The sequence below is a fragment of the Talpa occidentalis genome, unplaced genomic scaffold (genome assembly GCF_014898055.3).
Source record: "Talpa occidentalis isolate TD23 unplaced genomic scaffold, MPIMG_talOcc4v2.1 talOcc4.6, whole genome shotgun sequence".
NCBI classification, from domain to species: domain Eukaryota; kingdom Metazoa; phylum Chordata; class Mammalia; order Eulipotyphla; family Talpidae; genus Talpa; species Talpa occidentalis.
The window spans coordinates 1,370,641-1,386,724 of record NW_023604972.1 but is presented as its reverse complement, the minus strand read 5'-3'; the positions used below and the strand labels follow the sequence as shown (position 1 = coordinate 1,386,724).

Below are 16,084 nucleotides of genomic sequence, written 5' to 3'. Positions count from 1 at the left end.
CAGGCTGCCCGTGGCCAGCCAGGGACGGCAACCCCCCTCTCCCCCACATTACCCCGCTCTTAGCCTGCTCCTGTGCCAATTAAATGCAACATCTTTGTTCTCAAGCTCAGTCCCCTAAACCTGTGTAACTTCATTCCCTTTCTTGATCCGGTAGGCTGATCCAGTTACCCTCCTGCCTCCTTGCCAATTGTTTTGCAATAAAAGTTTCTTTTTTCAAAGCCTGGTGTCATGGTCCATCAGAGTCCAAGGCAAGGCACAGTGGAGGCGGGAACCCAGAGGCAGGTGAGCTGTGTCCTTAGTAGGTGGTTTCCAGCAAGGTGCTCACGTGATCTTATGCAAGGATTGCGGCCTCACACACCGAAACTTTCCACAGCCACCTAAACATTAACCTCTGGATTTGTGACCTCTCACTCTGAAGGCCAAGGCCTCAGGTTTCATCACAGCAATTCAGAGCAACAGGGGCCTAATAGTGCCAGGACATGGTGAAATCTCGGGACCACAGAAGTGTCTGGAAGCATAAGAGCACAAAGACTGAAAAACAAAGATATTTTTGAGGAATTGACCCCAGATTTAAATAAAACAGTGTTCTTACTATCCAGGAGAAACCAAAGTGGACATTTGCCTTGCTTCTGTTTTAAGGACATTACAAAGCCAGCTGAATGAAAAAACAAAAGCCCTCTGCATCCTGATAGGAACTAAAACAAGCGAGAGTGCCCATCTAACACCAGTCCCAGAGTCAGTGGAGCCTTTCCTGTGAGTTGCAAGCTCCCTGATGAAAACATTGCTTTGGTGGCAAAAGTGTTATTTGCAAACATGATGATCTTTGCAGAGAGAAGAATGTTGGGAGAACTTGCTTTTCACCACTGTGAACAACAGACTGCTGCCTTAAGAACTTTTTTTTTTTTTTTTATTCTGTGCCGTTATTTGGGCAGCCAGGTCTTCTGAGGTCAGCAGCACTCCCTCACAGATTTTTTTTAATAATGTTGGTTTTTTTTAACCAATGTTGGTTTTTAACAATGTTGGTTCCGTTAAGCCAGTTGTGACAGAATCCTCCTTTCTGGACACCTTCCCTTCAAGATAGGCGGCTCGGACAGTAAGAAGCTTCCCTTTTCCTGCAACCTCTGACCCTGGGCTGTCTTGACAGCTGCCTTTTTCAGATGCATCATCACTGTTTCTGTAACAGGGTGGTCCCCAGGAAAGGGGGAGGTTCCCTGCCCCACCCAAGGGAGGGTGGAGCTGAGCAGGAAGAGGAGAAGCTGAAGAAGAGACTGAGGTAGGAAGCAGGATGGAGCCAGGAGACCTGGAGGAGGCGCATGGAGCCTAGAGACACGTGAAGAAACTGCGCTTGTCTTTTGGTCGTGGACTGGGTGACACAGATGTGGGTGAGACCCATGGGGAGGTGACTATGGCAGCTTTTATCTTGATGTTGATTTTGCTCTTTTCCTTCCGGGCTTGTCTGGTTGTTTGTGACCCTTTTCTGTGGGTCCCCCCTGGAAGATGCTTTAGACTTGGGGCAGGCTTTGGGGCCTTGCTCTGGGCCAATCCCATATGGATGGACTTTTACCCACGAGGGGATGGGTAACTTTGGGTGCTTCATTTAGAAACTAGACTCTTTGCCTTACCTGTATTGTTTCCTAGTTTTATTAAAGTTCCTTCCCCTTAAAGTCTCCTATGTTTTCTGTTGGTGCGGCGGATGGCAGAACCCATTTAGAATAGGCAGGTTTGTGGGGCTTGGGCTGCCCCTCTCCCTGTCCTATAACAGATTTGGCGTCCAACGTGATTTAGGACAGAGCCATCCGTGGTTAGTCAGCCCCATGGGGAAATTGGGCTTCCCTGTGGCACTGGCTACCATAAGCGCAAATGTGATTTTTGGTTTCTCCGGTGTGTTTGTTTCATATGTCGATTTGCTGTTGAAAAACTGGCTTGGGCTGCCCCTCTCCCTGTCCTATAACATTTCCACCTCCACGAGGGGCCGAGGGCTGCCCGAGGGCACGATCTTACTTAGCTCTGCACCCTCAGGGCCTGGCCCAGCCGCCATGCACGCCTGCAACGAGGAGCAGCAGGTCAGGTTTTCCAACCTGCCGGCCCCGCGAGTAGGCGCAACACCTCCGGACGGTGCTGGGCCGAGGCGGTGGGCAGGGGCCTTTTTTCGTCCACGAGACAACGTACCCAGGGCCCGCTCACGCCCACGGCCCGCGCCCCACCGAGTTCCTGAATTCGCGGGTCTTCCTCCCCTGCCCTCGCCACCCGCGACCCTGCTCCCTCCCCGCCCCCTCTGGAAGGGGAGCGGCCGTGCGCGCCCGCCGACGCGGCTCCCGGCTTCCCGCACGGCCAGTCCCGGACCCCACCGCCGCCCCCCACTGCGCACAGCCCGCCCGGGGCGCCTCCCCGGGCCCGGGAAGGGGACGGGGGTCCGCGAGGCCGGGGCGGTCCCGAGCTCGGCGTGCGCCGCGGAAGCCCCGCCCCCTCCGCCTGCGTGAGGGCGCCGCGCCGCGCCGTCTGCGACATCTCGGTGCGTCGTCTCTGTGCGTCATCACGCCGCGCCGCCGCCGGCCGCGGACGCGCCTAGGGGCCATGGCGGAGGTGGGGCGGGCGGCGGTGCCCGCTGGCGGCGCGCCGCTCCCCGGGGGCTTCTGGGCGGCGGTGGCCGTGTGGCTGGAGAGGCCGCAGGTGGCCAACAAGCGGCTGTGCGGCGTCCGCCTGGAGGCCCGACGGCGCGCCGCCCGGCCCTGGGCCCAGGCCCCCGAGTCCGGGCCGGGCGCAAGCCCCGAGCCGGAGGAGCCGGACCCGGCGCCGCGTCCGCGTTCCCCGGAGGCGGCTCCGGACCCCAGGCCGCGGGCGGGGCCCCGGCAGGGCGCGGCGGACGACGGGCCCCGGGAGGCCCAGGACGGGCGCCAGCCAGGGGAGGCCCGGGACGAGGCCGCCGCGGGGCCCGGGCGGCGCGGCCAGGCGGCGCTCGGACGGGACGACTTCCCCGCCCCGGACCTGGATTCTCTCTGGGACGGCCTCTGCCGCAGCCTCGCCGCTGGCCATCGGGAGTTGCTGGCCTTTCTCGCCGGCCCCGGCTCCGACGCGGGACCGCAGCCAGAGGATCAGCAAGAGCTCGACGTGGTTCTCAGAACCGTCATCCCGAAAACGACCCCGCAGCGCCCGCTCACCGCTCCCAGGAGAGAGATCGTCGTGCAAGGTAGGAGAATGACGCCGGCACGGACGCGGCCGGGGCGGGTTGAACTGGTAGTAACTCTGCAGTCGGGAGAAGAGTCCAGGGTGGCTGCTGTCAAGTCGGGTTTTTACAGAGACGCCTGTAAAGGGAGATGAGGGATCAGGCCGGGCGTGGGGCGGGACTCCGAGTCTGCCGAGAGACAGGTTGCTGAGAGCAGAAAGGGGGTGGTCTGTGTGAAACCGTCTGGATTTGCTTACAGGCCCTTCTGAAATCAGGCCCCTGCCTTCCCCAGGGCTGGGAGACTTGCGCCCCTTCTCAGGTGTGGGTTCAGAGTCAAGACTTTGACTTTGAATTTCCCCAGATGGACACTTGAAGGGGGTCTGGTCTGCCCTGAGCCCCTGGGAACTACCCCATGTTTGGTTATGGGCCAATACTGAGGCCCAGCGGAGAGCAGGTCAGCGCCGGGGGCAGGCTAGGGTCAGCTTCAGACTGGGGCTCTGGCAGAAGGAATTAGGTGGAAAACCTTCCCTGGCCCTAGGTGGATGAGAAGGCTCTGTGGGTACCTGCTAGGCCAGTTCCTTTGCCACGTCCTAGGGGGCTCCAAAAACAGGACAGTGCAACAGAGTCCTCAGTGCTGACACCAGGATCATTGATGGGGTGAACCCGAAAGGGTTCTGGGAGAAGCTGGCCGTTGTGTGAAAATAGGTAGCAGGCAAGTGAATGAACAGAAAGTCTGCCCCAGCCAGGAAGGCCTCAGAGTGTCCGTGTGTGCCCACAGGGTACGATGCCCGGCTTTGCCAGGGGTGAGCTGCATGGGGGGCGGGGCGGGGGGGTACCAGGCGGGCTGTGCTTTTTCTGTGGGTCAGGCCCCCGGGGCGGAGCTGCTCGACCACGTGGTGGTCCTGTTGTTGAGTTTCTGAGCGTCCTCCCTGTCGTTCTCCACCAAGATTGCGCCATACACAGTCCCCCAGCAGGGGGTGAGTCTCCCATCTTTTTGCAGCATCCGCCACTCGTCTCTGACTTGATATCCTGGCAGGTGAGTCTGGATTTGCAGCCCTCTGGGATGAATCGAGCACCTTTCCGTGTTCCTGCTGGTCAGCTGTGTCCCTTGTCTTTGGGAAAGTGGCAGGCCCCGTTTTTTAATTTAAAAAAAATAGTTATATGAGTTTTTTGTGTGTGTTGGGTGTGAAACCCTCACCACGATGGAGCCTGAGGAGCTGTGTTGTGAAGGCGCCCACATGCCCTCGCCCGCCCCTCCCGCCCGCAGCGCTGGCCGAGGTGCTAACGCCTCCTTCCCATGTGGGGCCCTGGCCCGCCCGTTTTGTTTTTTCTTAATTTTTTATTTATTTTTGTGTAGAAGAACTGGGGAACAGGCCAGAGGTGCGGAAGTGAGTGGATCCACCAGAGACAGAGTGGGGGGCAAAGCAGGCAGATGTACTGAAACACACTGCTGAGGAGAGCAGCAGGGAGACAGGAGAGGTCTGTTGCGCCCTCTAGGCAGCTCCCTGGCCAGGGATTGCACTCAGGCCATAGCAGTGACAGCCTGAGAATGACCCCTCTTCAGGCCACCCGGGAGGCCCACCCACTTGTTTATATTTGCTTTATTTTTTTTAGATTTATTTATTTGTGCATACAAGAGCTGGGGTACAGGCCAGAGATGTGGGGGGTGAGAGGATTCCCCAGAGACAGAGTGGGGAGCAGAACAGGTGGATCCACTGAAACACACTGCAGAGGGGAGCCGCGGGGAGGCAGGAGGGGTCTGCTGCGCCCTGTGGGTAGCTCCCTGGCCGGGGATCGAACTCGTGCTGCAGAGGCTGCAGATTGCTTCATAGTTCCGGGCTTAACCCCTTGCGCCACCAGAGAGGCCCACGTTTATATTGATGTCAAATCCAAAGCTCAACACAAGATGGATGCCGCGGAGCTTACTGCCTATTTTCTGGGAGTTTCACGATTTCAAGCCTTACGTTCGCGTCTTTGGCCCATCCTGAGTCACCGAGAGTTTGACGGCCTGTTTTCTCCATCTCTCTCTGACTTCCGGCAGCGGCAGGGCCCCGTGCGCCCTGAGCCCTGTCACCTGAGGCTTGTCTCACCCTCCCCTGCTCCTTGCACCCGCGTGCGCCCTGCCTGCCCCGGCCTTGGCAGCGGCGGCTCCTCTTCGGGCCCCGCGGCCCCGCTCTGCTCGGTCCCCGCTCTGCTCGGCCCCCGCTCTATGCAGGCGGCAGCTCTCCTGACTGCCATTTCCTGCCCCCTCCAGTCTGCCCACCAGGCCCCTTAGCGGGCCTGCTCTCCTGCGGCTGGCGCGGTGGGCTTCGGTGGCGCAGGCTGTCTTTAACGGAAACGGGTGTGTTTTTACTTGACGTCGAAGGCGAGCGTGGTCGATGCTAGAGACGAACTTTACGCGGCGGATCTTTGCATCCGCGCATGTCGTTGCGACGCCGGGGCGCACGCAGGTGTTGTTCTGCTTCTTTTCAAAGGGCGGTCAAGTGGCCAGCCCCTCAGTGGTGGGAAGTCCTGGGCCGGAAGGCCCTAGAACCTTCCAGATGCCCCCTCTGAGCAGGTGGCGGAGAATCCCCATCCTCCGATTGGCGCTTTCGAGCCCTGGCAGCTTGTGTCACGTGACCCCCAACAAGTACCCGTTGGGTGTGTCCACGGGTGCCCGTGCAGCGTCCCTGCCTCCTGCCGTGCGTGGCGTGGGGGGCCCCGGGAGCGCGGCGGCCCGGCTGACTTCGTCCTCACGGTCTCTGCCGCGGGCGTCAGGGGTGGGCGCCGAGCAGGCTGCTCTGGGGTGGCCTTACCGTTTCCTTCCCAGATGTTCTCCGCGGAACCGTCACGTTCCTGCCTTTGGAGGAGGGCGCTGAGGGCCGTCTGACGGCGCAGATGGGCAACGTGTATCAGATCCGGCTCGGCCGCCAGGAGGAGGAGTGGTGAGTGCGAGCCCCTCCCGTTCTGCTCCCCGGCGACTTGCTCGGGCAGGGGCTGCGTGTGGCCTGTGCTTCTGGGGGCCCTGCCGGGCGGGCCTGGTTCCCGGGGGGCCCGGGCGGCCGCGGGGCCGGAGTCTGTGCTCCACGGCGGCTCGTGCCGGCTGAAGCCGCGCCGCTCCAAGCCTTTGCTTTGCTGTGGCCACAGCCCGGCGACCAGACGCGAGCGGCGCCCCTTTCCGCTTCGTGGCTGTGGGCGGCGGGGATAGTCGGGGAGCCGCAGTTCTGCGCCCCCCGGGGCTTGGGGTCAGCGCGGAAAGCTAGATGCCTGTGTGCGGCCACTGGCGTTGTTAAAAAGCCAGAGGAAGGGTGTGTTGCTCCCGGCTTAAAGGGCTTCATGGAGAGCCACATCCGGTTCGTATTTTCTAGAACAGTCTTGGGGACTGTGTCTGTTTAAATGTGTTTATTTCTGTTGGATGAAAATCCTGTAACTATTCCTGGGTGGTTTGTGTCCGGAGCAAAGCGTGTGGTCGTTGCAGGCGGCCGCGTCCCTCTTCTGTTGGCAAATGTTGTGTGATTTACGTGTGACGGCTGAGCGTAGCTCTGCTTATTACTCTTTCTCTTATTTTTGAAGGTTCATATCTGTTTTAATTTTCTGTCCAGAACAATGGCATTCAGACGGTATTGTTTACCCCAAGCCTTCCTGGCTTGGGGGCGAGCTGCTGGCCAGGCTGGCCAGGTGGGCTGGCGAGGGCAGGAAGAGCGGGTGTAAAGGCTCCCTGTCCCTCATCTCCATGGCCAAGTACAGCAGCACTTACCAGGAGCTGAAGGCCAAGTATAAAGACCTGGTGAAGGTAACCCTGGGGCGCGCCTGAGGCTTCTGGGCGAGCCAGGCGTGGGGGTGGTGTTCCGGAGGAGCTTCCACCCGCACGGGCCCTTGGCCATGCCACAGGCGCTGACATTAAGGGGTGCAGCCTCCAGGCGCTGCTGTGTCATGCAGACCGTCAGCCACTGTTGGTGGGTGCCGGCGCACCCCGAAAGTCACAGCTGCAGAACAGTAACCTCGTGTTCCTGCTAAATGTCCTTCGGTTACGGGACTGGCTGAGGTGGGCTGGGCGCCCCGATCCTGGTCCGGAGCCCTTTGTCGCCTGGTCAGCAGCCAGCGCCCTCTGGCGGCGCCCCCTCCTTTGCCGTGGGTTGGCCACACCGAGACCATTGGCCACCTCCGCCCGCTCCTCGCCCTGTGGGAGCAGGAGGCTGAGCCCCAGGGCCGGTGGCCGTGTCTCCTGCCCTGCTGGGCTCCCTCTGCACGTGCGCATTTTCCTGCCGGGACCCCCACTTGCGCTGCCCAAGTTTGCCGTGTTCCCAGCACCCGTGATCGTCCTGGGAGCGGTGGGGCTTGTCCCGCCCTGCAGGTGGGAGGCGGGCGTGGGCAGCTCGGCCACATGCCTGACAAGCGCGCCCAGTCACTGCGGGCCAGGCCCAGGAGTGCTGGCCTCCCGACCCTGCTGTCCCCGCACTTCCCCAGCCCCTCAATTTCTTGTCATCATCCTCATCTACAAAAATGACGCAGTGGAGAACTGAGGGTCAGCCTCCTATGTCCACTCGCTCATCCAGAGGTCCTCTGGGCGTTTCATTTTGGCAGTCTTGGTCCCAGCCCTGCTGCCCCCGGCGTGGCCATGACACAGACGGGAGGCTCGGTGGCCTCCAGCGTGGCCACTGGGAGCAAGGTTTTTGGGTTGATTTCTTTTCAGTGGCAGGATGGGTGCATGCTGGGCGATGCTCGGTCTTGCTGGGGGGAGGGCCCAGCTCACCTGCCCTCCTGATCATCCTTAGGTGTGGCCTGAAGTCACTGACCCTGAGAAGTTTGTGTTTGAAGACGTGGCTATCGCTGCCTACCTGCTGGTGAGAGTTTGGGGGGGTGGGGGCGGCAGGGCACTGCCCTGGGGCGACAGTCGCCAAGCCCATACGGGGTGCAGAACAGCCTGAACTGTGAATGTGCAGGCGCTCCGGGGAGCCAGCATCCCCGTAACTCTGGGGAGCTGCTGCTGCTGCTGCCGCCGCCCAGGGCTCTCCGCGGCCTCCGGCCCCTGCACCCGCTCGCTGCCTCACTCCCTCCCGCCACCTGCACTCCATGGGCTTCACTGTCTCCCCCGCACCATGCTTAGGGTGGATGCTCCCGATTTCCTTTCCGCTGTGGCTCTAGCCTTGATAGAATCGGCGTTGTGCTTACGGGCGTGACGGCGTAGTAAACCTGAGGGCTCTGGAGAGGCACAAGGAAGTCAGGGTTACCTTAGAAGGCGCTGGCCAGAGGTGACCACGATAAGGTGGACTCTGGGCGCGGGAGGAAAGCGGCACCCGCATGGCACCAGGCCTGTTGTCAGCCGCCGGAGGCCTGGGCCCGGGAGGGGCCGCTCGCTGCCCTGGGGTGAGTCTGAACCGGTCCTGGGTGGGTGGGTGGCTGACGGCGCCGTGTTCTGTGTTTTTCTGGCAGGTTCTCTGGGAGGAGGAGCGCGCCGCGCGAGCACTGGCGGCCAGGCAGTCCTTTGTTGACCTGGGCTGCGGGAACGGCCTCCTGGTCCACATCCTGAGCAGCGAGGGGGTAGGGCCCCCCCCCCAGGCCCGCCCGGGGCCCGCGGGCTGTCCTGCTGTGCACTGCCGAGGGCGGCCTGCTGCGGGCGAGGAGCGGGCGGCTTGCAGGAGGCTCCAGCTGGACAAGGGCTGGGCACCTGTGCGCGTGAGGCGGGCACAGGCTACAGAGCCCAGGCGTCCGTGGCAGGTGTTTCCTGCAGAGAGCCGGTTGTTCCAAGGCCCTGGGGGGAGAACAAAGGACAGGTGCGCCGTGCCCTTGAGGGGCCAGGGTTCTGCTTGGAGCCCAGGCACCTGGCACGTGGGGGCCCGGCCGCTCCCTGAAGCGGTCACACGTGCTGGTCAGTTTGCACTACACTATAGTCCAGTCCGGGCACACTCGCCAGGTGTGGAAGGCAGTGTGTGTACGCCCGAATGACGTGCGACAGGGTCACCCAGTGGCGTGTGCTCTGCAGACGTGGCGCCCGCTGAGCCTCCGCCTCTGTCTGTGTCGCGGGGCTCCAGGCACACAAAGGGCCGTGTCTGCGGAGGGGAGTCGCTGTCAGGGGCCTCGGGAGGGCGCTGTTGGACCCTGTGGGCCAATCCCAGCCCCACTGAGCGCCCCCTGAAGCTGACCCCAGGTGTGCGGCCTTCTCGGGACCCCAGCCTGATTGTCTCCCGGTGGCAGCTGCCTGATTGGGCAGACACTGGCATGCCTGGGGGGTGTAAAGTGGGGGCTGAGATGCTTTTGACTGGCAAGAGAACGAGCTTTGCAGCAGCTGCCTGTGGGGTGTGAGCGCATCCAGGGGCACCTGGCAGTGGCCGGTGTGGGTGGGCAGTCGCACCCTCTGAGTGCTGGCGAGGCCGCCCAGTCTCCAGGGCGAGAGGCGGCCTTGGCATGTGGTCGTCTGGGTTGGCAGCTACAGAGGGTCCTGGAAGGCTGCTCCTGATCGAGAGCCGAGATAGCACCTCTCCAGGGGCGTTCCTGGGCCTCCGGCTTGGGGGTGCTCCTGCCCCTCACCTCCGTTTCCCTCCGGGAAGAACCACAGTGGCCGCCCACCCTCGATCCTGGCTGCCAGCCTGCAGAGTTGGGTTTGGACTTGCTGGCTCATCGTCGTGTCGTGTGGTGAGCGTAACCGCGGGTCTTTAAATTGTCTCAGCATCCGGGCAGAGGGATTGACGTCCGGAGAAGGAAGATCTGGGACATGTATGGCCCGCAGACCCGCCTGGAGGTACGGGCTGCCCTGCCCCATCCATCTGCCTCACATCCGCTGGCTCACGCGTCTGCATGTGTGTCAGGCACACGCGCAAGTGAACGCAGTTAGGACGCCCGGGTCTGGGGGGGAGGCGGGCTCTGCGGGTAGGCACAGGACCCCCAAGGCAGCCTTCACCCCAGCAGCGCGCCAGTGCGGGAGCACACAGACTCCAGGGGGAGTGGTAGGGACGCCCCGGAGCTGTCCTCCAGGCAGTGCGGGGCCGGGATGGCTCTCGCCCACTCCACGCCCTGGTTTCGCCGCCCACAGATGAAGGCCCGGCCCCTGGGCCGGCAGTGGCTTCAGGGTCTTGCCCACCGCTCTTGCTCTTGCACTTGCTCGCCGCCCAGGCATGCATGTATAAGTGTTTGTGTGTGTGTGTGTGTGTGTGTGTGCGTGTGTGTGTGCTGCTTCCAGGAAGGTGCGGTCATGCCCAGCGACGAGGCCCGCTTCCCTGATGCCGACTGGTTGATCGGCAACCACTCCGATGAGCTGACCCCCTGGATCCCCGTCATTGCTGCCAGGTGAGTGGCCCGGAGGCTGGGTGCCTGCTGGCACCAGCAGCAAGCTGGTCGGGTCGTTGAAGCGGCAGCACGGGACGTCTCTGGTGAAACCTGAAGTAAATCCCCCCGCTCCTGTGTGAGACACGGCTGCCGAGACGCACGTGCGCCTCAGCTCTCCGCTGGGCGGTGTTGCTGTCTCTGCAGCGATCCCATCCAGCCACAGGGAGTGTCTTTTGGGAGCATTTTTCCTGAGGGCAGGAGGGTCGTCAGAGGAGGCCGTGGGGCTGGAGGTGCTGAGGGTGCCCCGGGAGGTCCTGAGGGCGTGCCCTCTGCTGGGCCTTCCTCCAGGTCCTCCTACAGCTGCCGCTTCTTCCTGCTCCCCTGCTGCTTCTTCGACTTCGTGGGGAGGTACCGCCGCAGGCAGAGCCAGAAGACGCAGTACCGCGAGTACCTGGACTTCGTGCGCGAGGTGGGCGCGGCGTGCGGCTTTCACGTGGAGGAGGACGGCCTGCGCATCCCGTCCACCAAGAGGGTGCGTCCCGCTCGTGGGTCTCGGCAGGCCGCGCGGGCCGGGCTGGGAGCCGGGCCGCGTGGGGACACGGGCGGCTCCTGTGCTTGGGAGGGGTGTTCCCGGGGCGCCACGCAGTCAGTGTCTTCTTGCGAAAGCTTGGGCGCCACCCTCCCTGTCCACGCGAGCCCCCTCTGGGCCTGCAGCAGGTCAGCACGGGCCTGGCTGTTTCCAGAACTGCAGGTGGCCCTGAGCCCCACGGGACCGCTCTCCCAGAACCCCAACGGCAGCCTTCACCTGCCTGTGGGAAGAGCACAGCACCATCGACCCCCCACGGTGTCAGGCTCTGCTGGGCCTCCCTCCCTCTGCCAGGTCAGCAGACGGTGGCGGGCGTGACTGCCCCCCGAGGGCTCTCCAGGCCACCCCAGGGTCCGCACCTGGGTGGGGGTGGCGGGCTCGGCTTCGGGCTGGCAGAGCTGCGGCTGGAGCTGGCCGGCCATCAGTATGGCCCCGCCACGCAGCTGCTCCTGGGCCTCCGGGCGTCTGAGCCGTGAGCAGCTTGGTGGGCTTTGCTCTGAGTGGTTTAGTTTGCGTCGGTGTTAGTGTCTGCAGCGAGGATTTCTTTTCTGTTAGGTGTTAAAAACTTCCATGTAATTTTCCTCCAGAGCGCGAGAGCACCGTGGAGAACAGGGTACAAGGTGCTAATCTTGCTCTTCACGAATGCAGGTTTGTCTCATCGGGAAATCCAGAACATACCCGCCTGCCGCAGAGGCTGCCGCCGATGCGCGGAGAACGCAGTACATCAGCAAGCGGGGCTGCCCCGGGGGCCCCCCTGGCCCGGTCACCGTGGGTGGGACCCACCACCCCGACAGTCTCCACGCCCGGAGGCAGAGTCTGCACGGGGCAGAGGCCCAGGAAGCCCAGGACGCAGGACTCTGGCTGCCCGGGTTTCGGCCCAGAGAGAAGGCCGAGCGCGTGAGGAACTGCACCGCCCTCCCACGGGACCTCACTGACCGGGTGGTCCTGCAGGTGGCCGGCTTGCTGCTGGGGCAGAGGCCACTGGACTTGAGTTCCCCAGGTGGGAGCACGAAGACCTGGAATCGAGGAGGTAACGCTTCCCGTGGCACGTGTCGGGTCTCCCTCGCGCCGGCTCAGGGCCGTGCGCCGTGGTGTCAGCGCGTCCCCGAGATCCCGGGGGCGTGTCGGCTGCTCCCCTGGCATCCAGGGCTCCGCTCAGCGCTGGCCTCGGGTCTGGAGCTGCCGTCTTGGCCTGTAGGTTGACCGCTGCAATCAGTGGGTGCTGGCCCTCGAGTGCATGGCTGTGGCTTGGAGGCGCTGTGATAACGGTCCTCTGAACCCCCGAATGCGGGAGCCAGACGTGACACAGGGCGGGAGCATGTTGCAGGCCCCCATAGCAGCTTGTCTGACACCACCACCCCACCCCCGCCCCGGCCTGTCGGCAGCCACCAGGGGGCGCTGGGCAGCTGCCAGGTTGGGGATCCTGCCAGGCTTGCTGAGAGGAAAGGGAGGCTGCGGAAGGGGGAAGAGAGGCTGCGCTGCTGGGGGGGTGGGGGGGTGCCGGCTGCTGCACCTCCCCCTGCAGTGACCTTTAGGGCTAATGGCTTTCGCCACGGTCCCTAGGTCCGGCTGGGCAAGGAACCAGCGCGCAGGGGGGCTTCTCTCAACCCTGAGACGGCCTCATCGTCTACTGCTGTGCTGGTCCGCGGCAGCCCCGCGGATTCATGGGGCCCAGGGCCCAGGGCTGCTGGGGCTTTATCAGATACTTTCCTTCATCTACTTGCGCCCGGAGGGCTGGGCAGCTGAGCGGTGGCCTGCAGGTGGCCGGGCTCTGATGGACAGTGGGGGACAGCCCAACGCAGCCTGATTGGGCTCAGGCCACACCACTGCCCCCTGGGGTTGCTGACCTCATGTGGGGGCACGGCTCAGCTCACTCCCCATGGGGGCTTGGCGAGGCAGGAAGGGGTGGGGTCCCGGGGTCCCGCCAACCTGCCGAGGGGCTCTGCGCACAGTTGCAGCTGCCATGTGGTGTGGCCTAAGCTTAGCTGCCGGGTCCTCCCGCTGAAGCCCAGGGGGGTTGAATAGGGTCCCGACCTCAGGGCGTCTGCCTCAGCATCTTCTCACTGTTGTTTGGGGGGAACCCCGCTTCAACAGGGAGCCTGTCCTTGGCAGAAGTGGCCAGCAAGCTGGACAGGGGGACGCTGCAGAGGCTGAAGCGGGAATGCGGGGGCTTGCAGACGCTGCTGAGGAACAGCCACCAGGTGTTTGAAGGTACGGCGGCTCCTGGTAGGAGGCCCGCCCCGGCCCGCTCTCTGGTCAGCAGGCTGCGGCCCCTGGGACCCATGCTGCGGCCCCGGCAGGCTGCCCGTTCCCCAGCACGTTGTGGCCTCACAAGGCAGCGTCCTCGACCCGCCATAGACACGCGCGTTATTGTGGCCCCTCCGGTGCAGCCCCTCCAGCACGGCTTCATGCCACGGTGCCCGCTCCCGATGGCTCCCGGCCCCCCGGAGCCCGCCGCTGGGGTCCATCTCCCTCACACTCACCTGCTGGTGTGAGGGTTGACACAGCCTCGGGGGGTCTGGGGTGCCTTGAGCCCTCAGCCCGTGTTCCCGCTGGATGCTGAATCCCCGGGCCACGGGAACCCCGTTGTTTCTTTTTTTATATTTACGTATCTTTTTACATCATTTTTTATGTTTACACGATGTGCACGCTTTCATCTTGGTTATAGTCCCCGTGCAATTCCCGCCCCCCTTGTTTGATCCTGCTCCCTTCTCCCCGCTGTGATGTGTCTCTGGTTTGTAGTTGCCTGTCGGTTTTGATTTTTACTTTATTATAATTAGCTTCTTTCAAGATTTATTATACAAGAGCTGGGTACAGTCAGAGGCGCGGGAGGGTGAGAGGATTCACCAGAGCCAGAGCGGGGAGCAGAGCAGGCAGAAGGACCAAGGTACACTGCTGAGGGGAGCAGCGGGGAGGCAGGAGAGGTCTGCTGCGCCGTGTGGGTCTCTCCCTGGCCGGCCGGGATCGAACCCGCACTGCAGAGGCTGCGGACAGCTCCACAGCGCTGCGCTCAACCCACTGCGCCACCAGGGAGACCCTATAATTAGTTTTTTTTGAGCCCCGTTCTCTGGGGGCGGGCACAGCATGTGGCTGACGGGGCTGGCCTCTCCCCGCCGCAGTTCTGAACGGGAGAGTCCGCCTTCGCGACTGGCGGGAGGAGGTGCGGCGGGAGGCAGAGCGGCCGGAGGCCAAGCAGAGACTCTTCTCCGAAGCTTTCAAGACCCGCCTCTGCTGGTTCTTCACTCACCACCCCGACGGCTGCGTCCTGTCTGCGCTCAGCTGCCCGTTTGCCCACGGGCCTGGGGAGCTGCGGCCACCCCGGGCCCCCAGGAAGAAGCAGTGATGAGTCCCGCCCGGCCTCCAGGCTGGCCGGCGCAGGGAGGCCCGCGCACTCCGCCCTTGGGCAACTGGGCATCTTGGGATTTTAGACAAAGGGCTCCAGCCAACCTCTTGTTTGTTTGATTTCCTAGGGGCGGGGAGGGGTGCCCCCTGCTCCCCATCTTCCCTTCTGTGCCATCTGCACGCTGGGGCGGCGGCAGCTACTGCAGGGGTTACATCCTTGCTCATGGTTGCAGGCCCCACATTGGCGGTTCATGAGCCAGTGCCAGCCTGGGGCAGTCTGTGCCTCGGGGTTCTGGGTGGGTCCCGAAAGGCCCCCAGGTCAGGATGGATGGGAAGTGGTCAGTTCTGGGCTCCCTTGGTTCCTCTGTCCTCTGTCGGCTTGTTCTGTGCAACCATGTTTGTTCTTTAAACTTCAGACAGTCGGCGTTGTCCCTTCTTGGTTTCCGTCCGGCTCTTCCATGCGTGAGCGCTCCTGGCACCGGTCAGCGGCCGCCCCCTGGTTGCTTGGTGGCTTCCCGCCCTCGGGCCCCGCGCTGACTGGCCTGCTGAGCCCGGTGTCCATCTGTTCACACGGCTGCGCCCGTGTCCTTACTCCGGAGGCCGAGGGCGGTTTCTCGGGGAGCCTCTGGCTTCTAGGCGCTGCCCAGAAGAGCATGGGCCTGGGCGTCCGCGCCCGCCGGGTCAGCAGCTCGCAGACCGGGTGGCATCGCGGGCCTGGCCTGCTGCCCGCCCTCTCCTGCCTGGCACGTGGTCCTTGCTCCGGAGGCCGGCCTTTCTGGCCTCCCCAGGCCCACAGGCTGGGCCGGCCTTGGGCTCACAGCTGCTTGGCCCGGGACACAGCTGCGTTGGCTCCCTCGGCCAGGCTTGGCTTCTTGTTCCCTGAGGCCTCGGGCACTGGTGCCCGTGCGGCAGCGCTCACCCAGACTGCAGGCGCGCAGACCCTGCAGGCCGTGAGGCTTCTCTCCCTGCACCCCTTCACACGTCCCCTCTGTCTGGGGGTTGACTAGCTCAGGCTCCCCCAACTGATGCCCTGGGGGCGAGCGGCACACTCAGCCTGGCCCAGAGCCCGTGTCCTTCGCGGACCAGGCGTGCCCTGGGGAGAAGCCGTACAAGCGCAGCCCTCAGCAGGCGGCACCGCTCCTGCCAGCACCTCGTCTGGGTCACTCCGGTGCCCTCATCCCGTGTTCCTGTCCAGGCTTAGAGTCCTTTTCAACAGGAAAGTTTGTGCTATTGCAGCACTGAATTCTGGGACCCAAATCTGAGGGGTGGGCTCTGAGGAGACGGGCCAGCCCGGCCCACACTCCTCCCCTGGCCGGCCGGCTGCACCCTCCCCTCGGCCTCAGCTGAGCTCTCCCCACCCCCGGCCTGCCCCAGGACTGCAGCTCAGGCGGCTGCTCGTCCCTCGACGGGCCACGGGGGTGTCGGCCTCTGCAAATCCTCGCGGCGCCGAGGGTTCCCTACTTGAGGACGTTTGCTCTCGAGAGCTGACGTTTCTTTCCTAAAGTGAGTTTGTTTGGCAGGGAGAGGACGGAAGCAAGACACACAACCATTCCTGTGGGTGGGTGAAAACTAGGGTGGACTCCGGGTGTAGGCCTCAGCCAAGACCAGGCCTGACGCCCAGCGGCCGACCCCAGAGGGGGCGGGGCCTTTCCAGACCACCCCCGCGGGTCCCCACACCCAGACTCAGACGTGCTCTTCCCCTTTGCAGACACACCCCCAGAGAGGCCCTTGCCAGGGGTCAAGATCGGGGG

The 16,084-nt window shown here is 63.4% G+C and overlaps 1 protein-coding gene across 1 annotated transcript; it reads left to right on the top strand.

The window, feature by feature from the left end:
* The first annotated feature begins 2,574 nt into the window (after positions 1 to 2,574).
* TRMT44 (tRNA methyltransferase 44 homolog) lies at positions 2,575 to 14,954 on the top strand. The gene is made up of 11 exons (XM_037529555.1): positions 2,575 to 3,187; positions 5,973 to 6,087; positions 6,716 to 6,935; positions 7,918 to 7,986; positions 8,576 to 8,683; positions 9,810 to 9,881; positions 10,320 to 10,426; positions 10,754 to 10,937; positions 11,640 to 12,021; positions 13,086 to 13,202; positions 14,111 to 14,954. The coding sequence occupies exons 1-11, from the start codon at positions 2,575 to 2,577 to the stop codon at positions 14,332 to 14,334; spliced, it is 2,211 nt and encodes a 736-aa protein (XP_037385452.1). The 3' UTR covers positions 14,335 to 14,954.
* Positions 14,955 to 16,084: the final 1,130 nt, after the last annotated feature.

Coding starts and splice junctions, on each gene's coding strand:
- TRMT44 (XM_037529555.1), top strand. CDS start 2,575: ATGGCGGAGGTGGGGCGGGCGGCGGTGCCCGCTGGCGGCGCGCCGCTC. Junction 6,936..7,917: donor AGTATAAAGACCTGGTGAAG/GTAACCCTGGGG, acceptor GATCATCCTTAG/GTGTGGCCTGAAGTCACTGA. Junction 7,987..8,575: donor CTATCGCTGCCTACCTGCTG/GTGAGAGTTTGG, acceptor TTTTTCTGGCAG/GTTCTCTGGGAGGAGGAGCG.